The sequence below is a fragment of the Peromyscus maniculatus genome, chromosome 12, assembly GCF_049852395.1.
Source record: "Peromyscus maniculatus bairdii isolate BWxNUB_F1_BW_parent chromosome 12, HU_Pman_BW_mat_3.1, whole genome shotgun sequence".
NCBI lineage: Eukaryota > Metazoa > Chordata > Mammalia > Rodentia > Cricetidae > Peromyscus > Peromyscus maniculatus.
This window is the reverse complement of record NC_134863.1, coordinates 49,711,690-49,729,127: the sequence shown is the minus strand read 5'-3', so window position 1 is coordinate 49,729,127 and position 17,438 is coordinate 49,711,690. Positions and strand designations below refer to the sequence as shown.

The following is a 17,438-nucleotide window of genomic DNA, read 5'->3' as shown; positions in this document are numbered from 1 at the left end:
TGAAAATTTCTGTTCAGTAACGTTTTTTTACCTCTTTGCGTAATCACACCCCCTTTGGTGAAGCGCTTCTCACAAGGTAGGGTGCTAAGCAGCCTCATAAGAAAAACAAAAAAAAAAAAAAAAAAAAGCCAAATCATAGCTGGAAAAAAACGCTTTCAGCTTCAGTTAACATTTTTCCTTGGCTTAGAAATACTCAAATGTCTAACATGGGATATTCTTTGAGCCTGGAGCTTTCTTTGTTGGCATTACCAATATCATGGAACTTGCTAGAGAATCCTCAAGGCCTATTTCTTGACCCTGAACTGCCTTAGTAACTTAGTAATAGTTAGATACCGAACAGTTACCCTAAAAGCCAAGATGATTTTAAAATAAACGATGGTATTAGATGAAATGTTGGTTTTCTTGTGCTCACTGCTTATCAAATACAGCAGCCCCTCTTCATGGATGCAACCATCTGGGTTCTGTGTTTTCCGCTTTCTCTCCACACTCCTATACTTTTCCCTTCTTCCACCCCAAGGGACTATCCAGGCAGCTCTCTTCCTGGAATATTTCCTCCGCTGTTATTTACTCCAGTTTTTCACTCTTTAAAATCCTGTTCTTTTAAGTTCTCTTAATGCCACGCATTCCAAGAAGCCCTTTCTGAGCCTTCTCGCTAGCCCACAGCCTCTGCTCCCTGCTGGGGCCAGGTCCACGTTTTAAACCATTATTGGAACGTGATCATCTGTTGGCTCCTCCGAGCTGTGCACTTCTTGAAGGCAGGAACGTGATGTTACTTTCTTCTATATTTACAGTTCGTTTTTCTAGTCTAGTCTACATGGCATGGTTATCTAATAAGTGTGTGACAAATTGGGTTTATAACTGTGAAGAATGTGAACTCTGTGTGTGTGTGTAGATTCCTTCCCCAGTTATATCTCACTTAGTTCTTCCACTTTTACTATTTCAGAATGTTGACACAAAAACTCTGAGGTGTAACCCAAGGCCTGGGAAGGTAAGCATATTGTTGTCTTGTGGTCTGATATAATTGCTGAAACTTTGGTTACTTCAAGGCGTGTGGAATTGAAGACAGTACTTTTTGACTGACTTAGACAGTGAGAGTTTTTAATTTTTTTTTTCAACTTAAGGATTGAACATCTGCAGTAATTACTGCACACATTTGCTTCACTCATGCAGGGAATTTTATTGTTTATGTTCTGTGACGTTTTGAACTTTGCTATGCATTCTTAAAATTCGTCACCCTTCCCACCTCTGTTTACTGTATGTTGCAGATGATTATCTATGATCTCCATGGAAGTAAATATAAACAAGAGGTCTACTGTAATGTTCCCGATGCTACCACGTGGTCTTTCCCGAACGGGGCCCTGATAAAAGTTGTAAGGGGCTGGTAAGAACCCTTCTGAACTGTTGCAGCCTAGTGTTTCAGATTAACCATGACTTCTTACGTTTGTGCTTTTTGTACTCTTTGTTAACGTCATATTCTCTTTCCTCATTTTACTAGGGTATTTGAAACATTATCACTGTTTTAGAACTCATTCCTTTCATTCACTGTGACATACTACACAGGCTGTTTTTAGTTCTTAATGCCTGCAGTGGATGGCAAGACCGAATGTGTACCACGAGGGTCATTTTACAGTTGTAGTGTTATCTAAATAGATTTGCAAGTCAAGATGAATGAAACATGGCTTTGAAAAAATGAGTTCAGAGTTGTGGGACGCTGTGGAATGTGAAGGCCACATGGAGTCATTTGTATAGTTGACATGCTCAACAACTCAGGAATTCCTAGTGTGGTCTAAAAATGAGGGAAAACCTCCTTTGTTCTTACGGACACTGCCCCATGGACATACTGGAGCCAGAGTTTCCGTGTCTAGTGTTTAGGTTAGCCCTGGTCAGTATGTGGGCTGTAAACAATGAGATGTAGTGTTGTCTTCATGAAAGATCTGTAGTATCCAGTGATAGAAAAATTAAGACGGAAACATATCTTGGAGTCCTTAAATTATTTTTATATAAATGTAAAGTTTTGTGTATGTGACATATTAAAGTGTATTTGTGCATAAATGTGTATTCAGGCCTCTATTGTGATACAGTGTTTCAAATTGTATTTAATGTTTTTCATTTTGTATGTATGAGTGCTTTGCCTACATATATGTTGGTGCACCACATGCATGCCTGGTGCCTGTGGAAGTCAGAGGAGGGAAGTCAGAGGAGTTATGCATGATTGTGACCCATCATGTGGGTTCTGGGAACTGAGGTCAGGCCGTCTGCAAGAGCAACAAGTTCCCTTAGGTGCTGAGCCATGTCTCCAGCCCCCTCCCATTTTCGGTATTTTTATTTCTAATTTGCACAGATGTTTTTAAACATGCTAGTCTGTATTATTATTTCAAAAGTAACATTATATGCTAATCGCAGGAGCTAACCTAGCTTTAAAAAATGCATACAGTGCCGGGCAGTGGTCACGCACGCCTTTAATCCCTTCACTTGGGAGGCAAAGCCAGGTGGATATTTGTGAGTTCGAGGCCAGCCTGGTCTACAGATCCAGGAAAGGCGCAAAGCTATACAGAAAAACCCTGTCTCGAAAAATCAAAAAAAAAAAAAAATAAATAAAAAATTAAAAAAAAAAATGCATACAGTGATCTGGGACCTACTCAGTACCCTTTGTTAGAGAAGTCGGTTCACCAGCCCCTTGTGCTTCTGTTTGCTCAGCTGGATTCTGTATGAGAAGCCCTATTTCCAAGGTCAGAAATGTGTGTTGGAAGAAGGGGAAAAGGTGTTAAATCGGGACTGGCTCCTCCAGAACAAGAAGCACCCAGAAAGAAACTTTGTGCTGGGCTCAATCAAACGCGTCTTAAAGGTAAAGCAGCCGTTCGTGTCCCGTTATTTTTATTTTTATTTTATCAAGTAGTTAAGTTGTGCTGTGGCCTAACAGTGTTAAGAAATAGTTGTGCTCATGTATTAATCTTCCTGTTTAAATTTATACATCTCAGGTGTTTAAGCCAGTGACTTAAAATTAAAAAATGTAAACTTGCAAATTTAATAATTTAAAATGATAAAATATACACGTATGTATATATCTCTATCTGACATAGATAAAATGCTAGGTATACTCACTGTTGGAATCTTTAAGAAAAAAAGGTAGTAGTTCCAAATCTATCTTTTTCTAATGTAAATACTGCTGCTTAGCATGACCGTGTTGCATATATGTTTGCCTGTGTGAAAGTGCCGGGCATATTAGAGAAGGAGAAACTGGGAGAGGAAGTGAAAGTGTTGCTGTTTAGTTTTCTGTTAGAAAGTTACCGAAGATGAGTGAGGTCCTCTAACAGACATTTTGAGAGCCTCTGTAGCAGGCTTTCTCTTGGGCTGCCAACCAGCTCCCAAATAAAGACACAGAGACTTATTATTAGTTGTGAGTGCTCGGCCTTATCTTAACGCTCGTCCCACTAGCTCTCATAGCCTAATGTAACCTGTTTCTCCTCATCTGTTTTGCCTCAGTGCTTTTTACCTTTCTTTGATTCTGTGTGTTCTACTCCATGGCTGGCTGGCCTTGGACATCTCCCTCTCTTTCTCATTCATTCTCTCTCTCCTCAAGCCTAGATTATTCCTCCTATTTATTCTATCTGCCTGCCAGCCCCACCTATCCCTCCTCTGCCTAGCTGTTGGCCAATCAGCTTTTTACTAGACCAATCAGGTTCCTTTGGCAGGCAAGGCAATGCATCTTTACATCCCTAAACAAATGCCGCACAAACAAATGTAACACAGCTTTACATAGTAAAACAAATGAAGCATGAACAAATGTAACACACCTTTACATGTTTAAAGTAATATTCCACAACATAAAAGTAACACGTCTTTACATGATACAATGTAGTGACTAGTGTGGTGACTGGTTCATATGGAGGGTGTGTGTGTGTCTGTGTGTTGGGGGGATGTGGGAGGTGTGTGTATAACAATGGTAATTAAGAGAACAAGGTTATGAATTTGGGAGGTTGAGCACAAGAGGAGTTGGAATGATAGGAAGGGATATGTGCAGTGCCCAAGTATGAAGTTCTGAAGAAAAGTTTAGAAGTTAGCCGTTGTGGGGAAATCCTTCATGATTCGATCCATGTTATGAAACTTGATAGCTGTAGAGAAAAATTAAAGGTAGTGTACAGAAATACTCAAGTTGCAATAAATACTCAAGTTGAAATACAAAATAGTGTATTTTCACATGTATTATATATGAACCAGAACTACGAACAAATTCATATCTAACAAGTATTTGTGACTACTTATGGGCCTGATGACTGTGGTAGGCAGTGGGAATAGACACACTGCAGGCTTTGAGCCTTAGTCCAGGTTGCTTGAAGTCTGGAGAAGAATTTGACTTGGGAAGTACCCTCTAGGGACTCCTGGAGTACCCAGGGAAAAGGCACCTTACCTGAATAAGGCAGTATCTGGATTAGAAACTTGACCAGATAAATAAGAATTAGCATGGCAGAGCCTCTTTGGTCAAACAAGGGGGTGAACATTAATGGGCCCATGACACTACAAAAAGATGGACATGGCATAGAAGACCGTGCATTCTTTCATTTTTGGAACTGTGTGTCTGCAAAGCCAACCTAAGAGCTCACTTAATTATCTTAGTGAAAATGTCCTCAAATGAATCATTAATTTGTAGGTGGATTCTTTGGGAATTTGCGTAGCTTGTGGTTTTGTGCCTTCCTTGTGACAGTCAGGCACCAGGCCAAGTCTAGTGGGGGAAGACGGTGAAGAAGATTTGGCAACCAGCCACTCTTCCAGCTCTCCTAAATCAAACAAGAGCTTGATCAAACAAATTGAATCTGCTGAGCCTAGAAATTTAAATGCATATTTGCACATCTGCCTTTTGCTTAGAATATATCATAAGAAAAAAATGAGTTGTGCTCGAATTTTTTTTTCTTCCATTGTTCATTAGGTCATTTGTTTTCAGCTGTAGTGTGATCGATCAAGTCTTCAACAAACCAAGAACTTTTAGAATGGGAAGAAGCAGGAAAAGCATAAATGTTTTAGGAAGTGAGCATCAGGCATGAGACTCCCTTCTCCAGCTCTGTCAGAACTCTGCCTAGGGACACCTGCTTTCTCGTGGCAGCTCTTGCCCTGCCTAGACCTGTCTCATCCAACCTCATCTTGTTTCATCATCTCGGTTTCAGTTGCTCTCCTCTGAACTTAAGGTCCTGATTAGTGATGTCTTCACGTGATTGTGAACAAAGGCAGCGGGGACCTTCAGTGTTCAGGATGTGTTGATTCTATTTAAGGGCCTTTATTCGCAGCCAGCGAAAATGACTAGGGTGGGGATGATAGTCCAGTGACTCCCATGTATTCTTTTCTGAAAGCAGAGCCGTTATTGTAAATTCCCTTGTTTACGTGCATCGTAAATCCATTTCAAGAGTATGATCTTTTCATTATGACCAGACATCACTTAGGTTATTCTGACATTAGTGAACCATGAGGAACATTGTTAGATTAGACTGAAGGCATCTCGTGTAAGATGGAGAAAAACATTATTTTTTTAACCCTTTTTGTTAACTACAATTCATTCTTACTGTTTCTCCCCTATAACCTTGACTTACGTATATTAATCCTTATGAGTCTTCACCAAGGTAGATTCATTTGCAAAATGTGGCATGAGTAGAAATGTGTTGAACGAAGTCTGTACACTTTTGAGTCGTCTGTTTCATCGTTGCCAAGTTACCATACAGGACCCTCTAGTTGTAAGAGTTTGGCTGCCTTTGCCCGTCAGGAATTATATGAGTCTTGAAAAGACGCTATTTTTGTGAACACTCACCCCCAAAGACAGCTTAGTGAAATCTCTTTCAATCGACTCGAGTGAAAACTGGGCTCGTCGTCTCTGAGGATGAAAGCGTCTCGCTTTGGTTTTCATCTTTCTCTTGAGCTGTCATTAGGCTTTGACTGCTCTGCCGTTTCCTCCTGTGTTACTGTCGACACGAATGCCTCTTCGCCCTTTCCCTTTCCCAGTACACCACCCAGACATTGTTTGTGTCACACAATGCAGAGGAAACTTGTTTGTGTGAGACCTTTCGTTATGTATTCCGCAACTGTACCTCCTCTCCCCAGGGGAGCATTAAGACAGCAGCATTTGAAGTAGCATTAGCCGGGCTCTGTTATCAACAGTATACCACAGGCCGCTGGAGATTGACAGGTGACTGTTGTGTGTGTTTCTGGCTTATTGTGAAGTGGAACTTCAGAAGGACGTAGACTTTCCTATTTTAAAGGCCATTTAAATTGTGCTGCTTTAGTTTACTGCAATTGAGAGCTTATTCCTAGAAAGGAGATACATAAATTTTCTTGCTTTTAGAAGTATATTTTAAGGAAAAGATTGCAGTTTATATGTTATAATTATACATACTAAACATGCTCTGCTAGTACTTTAATAGTCTGTGTATAATGAGAATCCTTTTCTTAAATTGTATCATTTTTGTAAAGACACATTTTGAGTAATATAATCTGTTGGGTACTTAATTTCCTAGAATGGCAGAGTCTAGTTAATATCTTAAATTACTTCATTTACTAATGAAAATGATTGAGAGCTCAGTATGTGGAAAGTTTAAAAAATTTAAAATAGCAAAACCTCTAATTAAAAGAAAGTTGTCTAGTCTGTAGTTAGTGGCGTCTCTGATTATTGCATGTACTCGTTTTATTAAAATGCCTTTATTTGTATTTCCAGTGTTGGAGGTGAGAATTATGTTACTGAAACTTAACTTGTGTGCATAAGCACTCTTGAGTATCTGGGGTTGTATGTTTGGACAGAATGATATCTGTAATTTTGGAAAAGGGAAAAATCACTGTGATTCTAATTCTTTAAGAAAGGACAGCCAGCATTTTTAACCATCATTCAAGAGAATGTTAGATATTCTGGGAGATTTCCCTCAATAAAGAGGGCTGTCTCTTCAGATGCATCCTGAACAGCACATATAAAACTTCCAGAGGCCAGTGTTGGGGGTGTGCCTGCAGAGCTCTGGGAAGTGAGTGTGGCTCTTGATACTGTAGAAAGCCAAAACCCAAAAACAATCTGATGTATATGGATCCAGGGAGTGTAACGGGGAGTGGTGTTCTTAGAAGTTCAGGTGTTCAAAGGTGCTCTCGTGAGTTATGGTTATTATTGCATTGTGCACCAGGCAAGTGTAATTTTAAAGGAAGATCTGCAGGGGGTAAGGGGGTGGGGGTGTGTGTCTCATTTTTTAAAGGCTAGGGTATGGAGTCAAGTTTCATAATACCTTTTATCATCCAGCCAACTTGCATTAAAAAAACAAGAGTCCCCCAAGTAGGGAAAACACATTTCCTTTCCCTCACCTCTAGTTCCTCCTCCTTTGTTGATGTGAACTAGATAAACGCACCGGAGGGGCAGTGCCTCTCCATTATTTATTTTTTATGTCCCCCAGGAGAGCAGCTTTTATTTAAGTCCCTTCCTCCCTTTAGGCTTTGTTATGCTCCTGAGAAGGAAGACTTGCAGACCTTTGGCACTCAAATCCTTTAGTAACTGAGCCCTTCTTAATGGGGCAAGTATTTTAAAAATGAAGCTGAAAAAAGGAAAGAAAAGAACGAAAAGAAAAGAAGACAGTAATTTTTCCAGCAACATTCATATGATTGTTGCATTATTCATGTGACTCCCGAGAAAGACTTTGTTTAATATTTGCTTTAGGATCACCAGTCCCTGCCTTGTGTTGTTTCCTGGAGAAATCCCAGTGCACAATGAAACCCTTGTAATCATGCGTCCAGGGTGTGTAGAACACTAGCCTGTGTGTCTCCAGATGATTTCAAAGGCGATTTTTTTCTCTTCCAGGATTGCAGCATTCCGGAGATAGAGCTGTGCCCAAAGTCTGACCCTGGGTGCTACCCTATCTACATACATCGAGCCGTGCCCAATCTGGAAGAGCTGAGCATCCCCAAGTCTACGTCCTTCACCGTGAAGTCAGGCGTGTATGTGTCAGCTCTCCTTAATTGTAGTGATTAATGGCCACCAAAGTTCACCTTTGCTTCAGTTTCAATAGATGACATATGAATTCTGGAGTGTGTCTTAGTGTTGTTTATGCTTCCGGATACCCAAGAAAGACTACTTCCTGGTTTAAAAAAGGATGCTGTCCTTCCTTCTTGGATCCAATTAAGGTTTTGATGTATGACTCCTAGGAGCAGGTACACAATCCCCAGACTTCTTGAGAGATGGATCACGTTGTCTTTTTATCTAACACATTTTGGGACTGAGAAATATGAACATGCCCCTGACCTAAAACTGTGGGCCCTAAATGATGCCTAGCTTGTGTTAACGGTTGATCCTTTCTCAGTGCCAGGTACACGCCTGTGTTTTCATTCCCTGTTCCTGAAAGGCAAAGGCGGAGTCCTTCTCACCTCGTTGATGAGTGATCAATCAATGCTGGGGTGCTAGCTGGCAAGCAAAGATTTGCTGTTAAATGTCAGTTTCTAAGTTATGGTCTGCTTGCATTATGAGTGCTGCATGTTTGAGGTCTTAGAAAATTCTAGGGCAGAAATTAATATACAATACCCAGAAACAAGCCATAGAGTAGAGAGTCCATGAATGTAAGTAAGTACTTAAGAATATGTTAGCATCCCTCATCATATGCTAATTACTTTGGTACATTTTGTTAGTGTAATCTAGCATGGAATTTTTTGACAGCCCCTTTTCCTCTTATAGAGCCAAACCAAAGTATTATTACCATACTTTAACCAATCATTTGTACCTTGTTTAGTTGGCTGGCCTACCCAGATATTAACTTTAAGGGGCAAGCTACAATTTTGGAGGAAGACCAGGGCCTCTTTGAGATTTCTGCAGCAGAAATGAAATCGCTGCATCCTCTTCAAATGGTAAGCAGATTCAACCCAAGGCTCTCCTCTTCCCCGGCACCCACACGTGCCGGTCAAACCCTGGGTCACTGCCGAGAGTCCTCCGTCTCAAGGCGCGGTTGCATGCACCACAGGATTGGCAAACTGTATATTGTGTTTCTGTTCATAGCATACAGAATGTTTGCGTTTGCGTTGAACTGTGGCAAGCTTATCACAATACATACAGCTTTTTTAAAAAAATAAGTATTCGATGAAATTTTAGATACTTAATAAAATCCGGAGTCTGTGTTGCTGATGCTCATTAGAAAATTAGTTGTAGAAGAGTGTCTCTTCCAGTTTAATAATGGATAGTAAACTCAGCGTTAATAATAAATGGGTTGCTGTTTCAGTGTTTACCATCTTAGAGATTAAATAACTGCCTGCAGCATCTCTGTGGCAAATTATTTATTTTTTTTTTGAGGAGCAAACTGTTTGATTAAATGTAGGCTATGTGATAAAACATGCTTGGTTTTGTGCCTTGGAAAATAGAAGCAAGGACAGATGCAGAAATTTTAAGAAACATCACAATGTGGAATAGCATTTTTAACACTTAACATTATGTAGTTAGGGCTTTTGTGAGAATGATGTTGCTATGTACAGTGTAGGGTCTTGATGTTATCAAGGCATTAAGTATGATCAACTGTGTTGGCAGAACTGGGGGGAGGAGATGTGGGGATGGTGCAGTGCCCTAATTTAGAAAACCCAAGTGGTTGTAGGGGATGCCTTCGGCATGCCTTTGGATACTGGGCTTAGAAATCTGCTCTGCCATAGTGTGTCTTCTGAAGCTATTGGCAGTTCCGCTCTTCTGTTTGGGATATTCTTCAGCTGCAGTGAGATCTCTAATTGTTTGTGTCTGTTTAAAGATCCTTTTGAGTTCTGATCTGAAAGCTTTTAAAAAACGTCTTGTCCTCTATGTACTGATGTAGATCAGTCTGACTTGGTTTTGACTGCTGTAGGGTTCTGAATTTACCGTAGTTAAATCTGACTGCTGCATTGTCACAGCTAATGAGAATTGTGTAACCCGCACATAACTTTGTTACTCTCCCCCCTTTCTGTGTATTTACCTTGTCTTTAAATGTCTTGTCGTCTTTAGGGCGGACTGAAAGTGGAGATGCCTATGAACTTAAAGGTAAGTCTTGAACTACAGGCTGGCTCAAAAGACTGAGAGAAGACAATTAGGGGACCGTATGCTACCAAAGAGTGGAGGCTGCAGTAGTTGGAAGTGACTGGGTAGAATGCTTGCTGTGTGGCAGGAAGACAGTGGGCAGAGACAGAGGTCTGTGCTGGTCTGTGCCGTCACCTCCCACAGACCCACCCGGCGCCCACTGTCAGAAGGTGGCCGGTGTGATTTCTGTTCGGTGACGGAGGTGTTGAGGTTGAAGCTGGGTACTCGAGTGGAATCAAGTGAACTCAGCAGGGTACGAGAATGATGCTTGGAAAGAGGTCTGTGCGGATGAGTGACAGCTCACTTCTATGGGATGGATGTCAGTTTGCAAGTGTGAGTGCCTGAAAGGGAGGGTGGAGGCCGTGAAAACTGAGTGGCAGAAGGGACGGGATCAGGCATGATGCAGGAGGAAGAGACAGAGCTACAAAATGTGTGTGAAGTGGAATCAGAGGAAAATCTGTTCAGTGGTCAAAAGATGCAAACAGCCTTCAAAGGTAGGAAGTAGCCCCTCCAGCCAGAGCTGGGTGTGGAGGGTGACATCCGTCCTCGCTTTTCACAAAGTAAGATCCAGTGCCTCCAGGTCCTTTTCTTTTCTCCTCATCAAAGTTGCAGAATTACCTGTGAGTTTCTTAGTCATATGGATGGAGTCTTTTAAAACTCACAATGCATCTTTTATACCCTGACTGAAGGCTGGGATCATCTAAATTTTAAGACAGCCTAGTCTCTATTCTCAGGTATTCTGTTTTGATTTTGAATGAGGTCAAAAGGTTTCCAAGTGTCTCAGGTGATTACACGTGCAGCCAAGGTTGCAAACTGCTAATCTCACTAATAAATGTAGAATTACCTGTGACAGTCTCCATGTGACTCCTGCTGCAGCTTCCAAGTGTGCTGAATCACAGCTTGATGTGGGAAAGGCTGAGCTATCCTGGGGCATGTGCAGTTTGACAGGTTGTAGACCTGTATGAGCAGATTGATTTTCATAAGTAATCACAACTTGCCAATTAGAAATTAATTAACATTGATGACATCGTAAGAGCTTTTTCATGAATACTGCTTTTTACTTAGCTTGAATATCATCACTGCAGTAAGTGCTAAGCCTGAATAAAATTTTATTATATATATAATATTTATGTATTTTAACTTTGTTACATATATATGATTATTACAGCTTCCTGTAAAAAGTTACTGTGTAGAATCAAGATCAGTATTATATAATTTTTTCAGTCTATAATGTTACAAGTTTTTTTTTTTTTTTTTTGGAAATAAGTTATAATTTTTGTTTAGTTTTGTATATTTCAGCCCAGGGATTTATCACCAAGATCTTTGGTTTTAGTTGTATACAGATTATTCCATTAGCAACAGGAAGGACTAAAGGTGAGATGTGGAGAGATCAACACTGTTACCACCGCCATGTATTTAGGGTAGAGGGTACTTGAGAGGTAAAAACAGCGAAATGGTACCCAGAGCAATGTGTGGTAGCAGTTCTCTCCTGCTGCCCATCTGCTTCCTGCTCAGCTCATCATACCATCTCCAGATTTGAACAAAATGCCCAATTAGCAAAACACTTGAGTTTCCTGTCATTTCTTAGTTTCAGGTTGTACTGCATTTACATTTAAAACTTTCACACTTCTACCTTGGCAGCAAATATCAACAACTATAAAAGGCAGCTGGTGTCATAAGAAGCTGTATTTGGGTTTTGAATTCAGCAGGTAATTTAGTTTTAAGCACTGGAGGCTCAAAATGTTTTTACACCTTCTGGGGTATGAGGTGGATCTGTAGTGAATTCACAACACAAGAGAGATAGAAAGAAAATTCAAGAATCATCTCTAAGGCATTTTAGCCTATATGGTGGTCCTAGCATTTGGGTAACCAGAAAAATGTAATAATAGACAGGTATATTATTAACGTGAGAGAAGCATGAGAAGAAATAGTCGACCCTAAGAATGATAATGGCTCATCCATACTTTGTGACTATCAAATGTTGTTTTATATTGTAAAATTAATTTAAAAAGCAGATGTTGCTCCATATTCCTGTTCTGTCTTTAATGCCACTTAAGTAATTCAGAATCTATCCATGGTACGATACGAACACATTAAATAACAGGTTTATGTTTTTCAGGTCATCCTCTATGAAAAACCTCACTTCTACGGACATACCAAAGAATTTAGTGAGCATATAGATTCTGTCCCTAAGTTTTTAAAGAGTGACAAGGACTTCCATGGCATTGGATCAATTCGTGTCATTGGTGGAGTGTGAGTGTCATATTTTCAATACATGATTTATTAGTCCACTTTTAAAGCTCAAATGATATGCCAAACAAGACAAAAATCAGCCAACCTTAACCTTACAATATAGCTCCCTTCTGTAATATATTAAGTAAAATATATAATTTAGTAGCGATTGGGCCTGCTTACTGGATTTAAAGACTCACCGATTTTAAAGATTTTGAAATAGAAACTATATTGTGTATTTAATGTAAAATTTCAATACCTAGCTTTTCTAAAACACCATAGAGGTAAATTTCTATTTTTACAGACTGTGAACTTGGGAGAAGGCCTGGCTTTTTAATCTGCTATTCTGTTGATCTTTTGTCGTTGGCTAACTTATGTTCTAAGCTCCTTGGTAGTGAATTATCTCATTCAAGTAATGGAGTGAGCCCTTGGGTCCCAAATCAAAAGTGTTGACATTTGTGGTCTCCTGTCCTGGAATCACTTTTGATGGAACCATCCAAGAACCACTAGATATAAACACAGAGGTGTTGCTGTGACCCCAGCCTCAATCAGCATTACTCCAGCAAAAGCCCTAGGAGATTAGTAATCAGGCTGGTCTTTTCCTCTGTGGTTTGTGTTCTGTGGGGTTAAAAACACCAAGCAGAAACTTTGCTCAAAGCTGATTTGCTGTTGAGAGGCCCATGCTGAGATCCATCCAGGAACATTCTCATGTCTCGCTTCACACACTGGTTATTTTGAGTATGGTTCATTTTAGTGTCAAGCATTGATGTAACATCGTATAACTCATTAATGCCCCTCTGGCAAGTGATGCTTTTAAAATATTCATAGACGTGAACCAGTATACAGTCACCTACAGTTCTCTATTTGTGGTTTGTGATACAAACTACTGACTGCCATACCAGCCAAATGAGAATAGAAGAAAACTCTAATACGCTAGATAAGTAGGTTGTATCGATACTTGGTGTGGCATGCCAGTAATCATTTAATTACTTGTCCCTGAATTAAAAGTGTTAACTTGGTGTTAAAAGGAGAGATACAGTTTAGGTAGACATGTTTTTAGTCTATTGTGTTTATTTGTAATGTCCCCTGATTTGTGGACACACATGCATGTTGTTAAAACTCTGCTATAGAAGGTTTTTGTCTTTTTCCTCCCCATGAGACCTATATGTTTTCCGCTGTTAACTAGATGGATTTAAAACTAGTTTTCTGCCTTAGGAAAAAGTTATCTGCCAAAATTTAGTGTAGTGAATATTATTTTATACAATTGCTTTTTAAAAAAAGTCAAAGAATGGCCTGTGACAGAGAATATACACTTAGAGTTTTATGTGACAATCAGAAGAACATGATGTTCCAGTGACAAGCTAACTTGATTCTTTTCCACCACTTTCCTCATTTCCTGGCCTTTTAGCTGTTTTAGCTTCCTCTATGGAGAGTATGTGTCCTTCTTCATCCCTGTCCCATTTGTAGGAATCTGATGGCAGTAAGACTGACAATCTTGCCAGCACTCAGGAGGCAGAGGCAGGCAGATCTCTGTGAGTTCAAGGTCAGCCTGGTCTACAGAGTGAGATCCAGGACAGCCAGGGTTACACAGAGAAACCCTGTCTTGGAAGAACAAAGCAAACAAACAAACAAAAGAGGGACCATCTCAGCTTCTTTTCGGATAATATGTACATTTAAATATCCCAGATGAATTTTAATCTTAATCAGAATTTAGTCTAAGAAAAATGGGGGATATAATTTCCATACTGTCATTATGAAATAGAAAAAGTAACCTTAGTTCATCTCTTAACATTAAGGTCTTTATGCTGCTCGTTATTTTTCTCAATTAAATATAGCTCAAAATGTACTTCGAATAACTTCCTCAATATGAAAGAAAGCTTAGACTGTGTTAAGTTTTCTGTGAAATGTATTTTCACATTACAGTTTAAGAATATAATCATGATGCTAGCACTGTCCATATTTTAAGCTCACTAAAACTTACTGGTGTGTTTAGAGGTTCATTCCTCTTCCTGTGTAATTCCACTCCCTCCATTGTCTAGAGACAGAAGGCAAAGAGAGATGAAGGATGGCTGAAAGTGTACAACTTTGTGCTGTGTGAAGAGTTTTTTTTAAATATATTCACTGCTTCAGAGGCGGGGAGAAAAATAATAATAATGACAATAATAATAATAATTATAGGCAGTCTTTGTGGGCTTCATTTTTTTTCAAGTTTCTGAATCAGAAAGCCCAGAATTTGGAGGATAAGAATAGTCACCCTTAAAAACTATCCATGTGGAAGGCTCTACCCTTACTTCATCGTGCAGGTAAAGGCTACTTTTTATAGGCAGCACATTTTGTGAGTCATCTCTGCTCACATTGCATTAGGCACTGTGGTGTAATCTTTATAGAGAGGTAAGATTCACAGAGGAGCCTAAAAGCGGGTCCTGCTTATCAGTGTCTCCTGATGCTACAAGGCTAGAACTCAGGAAGCTTGAGTCCCTGGAAAGTACTCGGCAGAAATGCTTCCTGTTTCCACGATGCGCACTGATAAGATGCTAGGATGAAGGGTTCCCACCCATAAGTGTTTACAGGCGGACATTTTAGTCCACATACAGGATTCCAGCTCAGTAGTCTTCCCCAGTTTCTCCTTGGAAAACCTCCCTGTATTTTTTTCTTTTTTTAATCTGCAGCTGGGTAAAGGGTTCCTTTGGCTTAAACCCTGAGTAAATGATTAATAAAATAGTCCTTCCTTGGTTCCAGAAGGGCTTAATCAGTGCAATGAAAATGATTTCCTTGGATCGCAGTGTGGGTTTGAAAGTTTTCTCATTGGCAGTGTGTACTTCCCATTATTTCTGCTTGGCAAATTATTCTCTGACCGTGGTGAGATATGGTACTAGTCATTCCACAAACACTTAATGAGCTTGCTGTGTTGCAATTCTACAGTTAACCTTTTGTTGGGGAAAGCTTCCACACTATAAAAATTATTGATCCATGAGATGCCCACCGGTTGCCCATCTTTGTGCGTGGAAGCAAACAAGGTCATCTTTAGACCACTAGATGAGTGGCTTTGTCCTTTATCATCGTCCTTTTCCCTTTTGCTTTCTTGACTAGTTTTATCAGTGGCTCAGTTGAGTCTCCTGTATTTCCAGGTGGGTTGCCTATGAAAAGGAACATTTCAAAGGCCAGCAATTCCTGCTTGAAGAAGGAGACTTTGAAGACAGCAGCGCTTGTGGGGCGTTAAGTGGCCCCATCATGTCTTTCCGGTACCTACAAGCCGTGAGTCTGCTTTCTTAACAGTAACTCACACCTGCTTTAAATCTTCGTGGAACTTAGACGTGATTCTGATAGAGCCTGAGGTCGCAGCACCCAGAGCTTCCCACCGAACAGGGCTTGCCTGCTTTTCTTGCCCGTGGTGCTTATTATAGAGTATCTATTTTGTACTTTTTTTTTTTTAAATTTTCTTTTAGTTTTTGAGACAAGGTTTCTCTGTGTAGCCTTGGCTGGTCTGGAACTCACTTTGTAAACCAGGCTAGCCTAGAATTCCTAGAGATCTTCCTGCCTCTCTCTACCTTCTGAGTACTGAGATTGAAGGCGTGTGTCGCTACACCTGGATTACTTTTTACTCTTCCTCTGCCGACTCCCTAATTATTTTTGAGCACCTCCTTCGTTAGGTGTGCTGTGATAAACACAGCATGTAGCAGCCAGCGCCCCCCATGACAACACCCGGAGCAGGCAGTCTGGTAGGGAAGGTAGCGTAGAGATAAACGTTGGCGTTGTTGGACAAGTGACCAGAAAAGGGCCCGTTGGTCAGTTCTCCCTGTAGGGAGGACAGAGGACGGCATAGGAAAGATGACGGCTCAGCTGAGGCTCCTGCTCAAAGCCACCCGAGTGAAAAGTTTCCAGATGGACCACCGGCGTGAGTGGAAGACAAAGGTGTTATTTTATAGCAAGAGGCTGGCCCATGTTTAATGGGTGAAGTCGAGGGTTTAAGCCACAGGTTCTCAGCTGGGGGTGATCTTTATTCATGTGGCGCGATCTGGAGACATGTTGGCTTGCTGATGTTTCAGGGGACATGGGTCTACTGACATCTAGTGGGTAGAAGCCAGGGAATCTCGCTGTAGCCCGGTGCTGTGCAAGTCTTCCCCAACAATAAAGAATAACAGGATGGGCTGCAGGGGCGCCTCGGTGGGTAAAAGCACTTGCTGCCAAGCCTGATGACCTGAGTTCAATCCCCAGGACGCACATGGTGGAAGGAGGAAATTGAGTCCCTTAAAGTTGTCCTCTGACGTGTACACTCACATGTGCGTGTATACACACACACACACACACACACACACACACACACACACACACACACACACACACACGAACCCAGTAATGACAACAACAACAAGAGCAGCGAAGAATGGCAGGGTCACAGATCCTCACGGTGCTGAGGCTGAGAAACTTGCATGCGAGTGAGGTTGTGGTGTGTTTGGAGGAATCCGATTCAGTCGGGATCTAAGAGAGAACTTTGGAAGGCTGAGTCCAGCAGCGGATGCAGGGCCCTAGTGCCAGGGTAGAAGAATTCAGGCTCATCTTTCCTGGGTTGACTGTGAGTCACTGGCAGACACTGGAAAATTAGTGGCTTAGGAAGAGCGTTGTGTCGTGACTTTATGAAGAAGTAAGTAGAACAATCAAGAGGGAAAAAATGCTAGAGCTGAGAGGTCTGGACTCTTAGAGAATTCCAGGCAGGACTGGAGGAGGCCAGAAAGATGATGGATGCGGCAGCATTCCTAGGGTGATGGGGCTTATCCCTTGTGGCTTGTTTCCCTGACCACCCCTCTGGACTTTTTAAAGGATCTCGAGTAATGGTTCTCAACCTGAGGGTCGATCGGCCCTTTGGCCGGGTTCACATAGCAGATGTCCTGCGTATCAGACGTTTACATTAGGATTCCTAACAGTAGCAAATTAGAGCTATGAAGTAGCAACAAAAATAATTCTATGATTGGGGATCACCAGAGCATGAGGAACTCTATTAAAGGGTCGCGGCCTTAGGAAGGTTGAGAGCCACTACTCTAGAGGAATGTGTTTTACTTACCACCCAGGTGTTTTGTAATCTTTTCCCAACATGATCTCTGTTCTGTTCCTAGTATGTTTCTTGAGCCCTCCCTGAGGGAACTGCTATTGAAATAAAGAGTAATCACAGGCTCACCTA

At 40.9% G+C, this 17,438-nt stretch overlaps 1 protein-coding gene across 1 annotated transcript in view; it reads left to right on the top strand.

Annotated features, from left to right (window-relative positions):
- Window positions 1–17,438, top strand: part of Crybg3 (crystallin beta-gamma domain containing 3) — a 113,878-nt gene that overhangs the window by 53,372 nt on the left and 43,068 nt on the right. Inside the window, exons 5-12 of the mRNA XM_006981606.4 lie at window positions 944–988; window positions 1,266–1,381; window positions 2,698–2,845; window positions 7,811–7,947; window positions 8,733–8,847; window positions 9,959–9,994; window positions 12,150–12,283; window positions 15,391–15,517. Coding sequence (XP_006981668.3) covers window positions 944–988; window positions 1,266–1,381; window positions 2,698–2,845; window positions 7,811–7,947; window positions 8,733–8,847; window positions 9,959–9,994; window positions 12,150–12,283; window positions 15,391–15,517 — 858 coding nt within the window. The remainder of the gene's footprint in view (window positions 1–943; window positions 989–1,265; window positions 1,382–2,697; window positions 2,846–7,810; window positions 7,948–8,732; window positions 8,848–9,958; window positions 9,995–12,149; window positions 12,284–15,390; window positions 15,518–17,438) is intronic.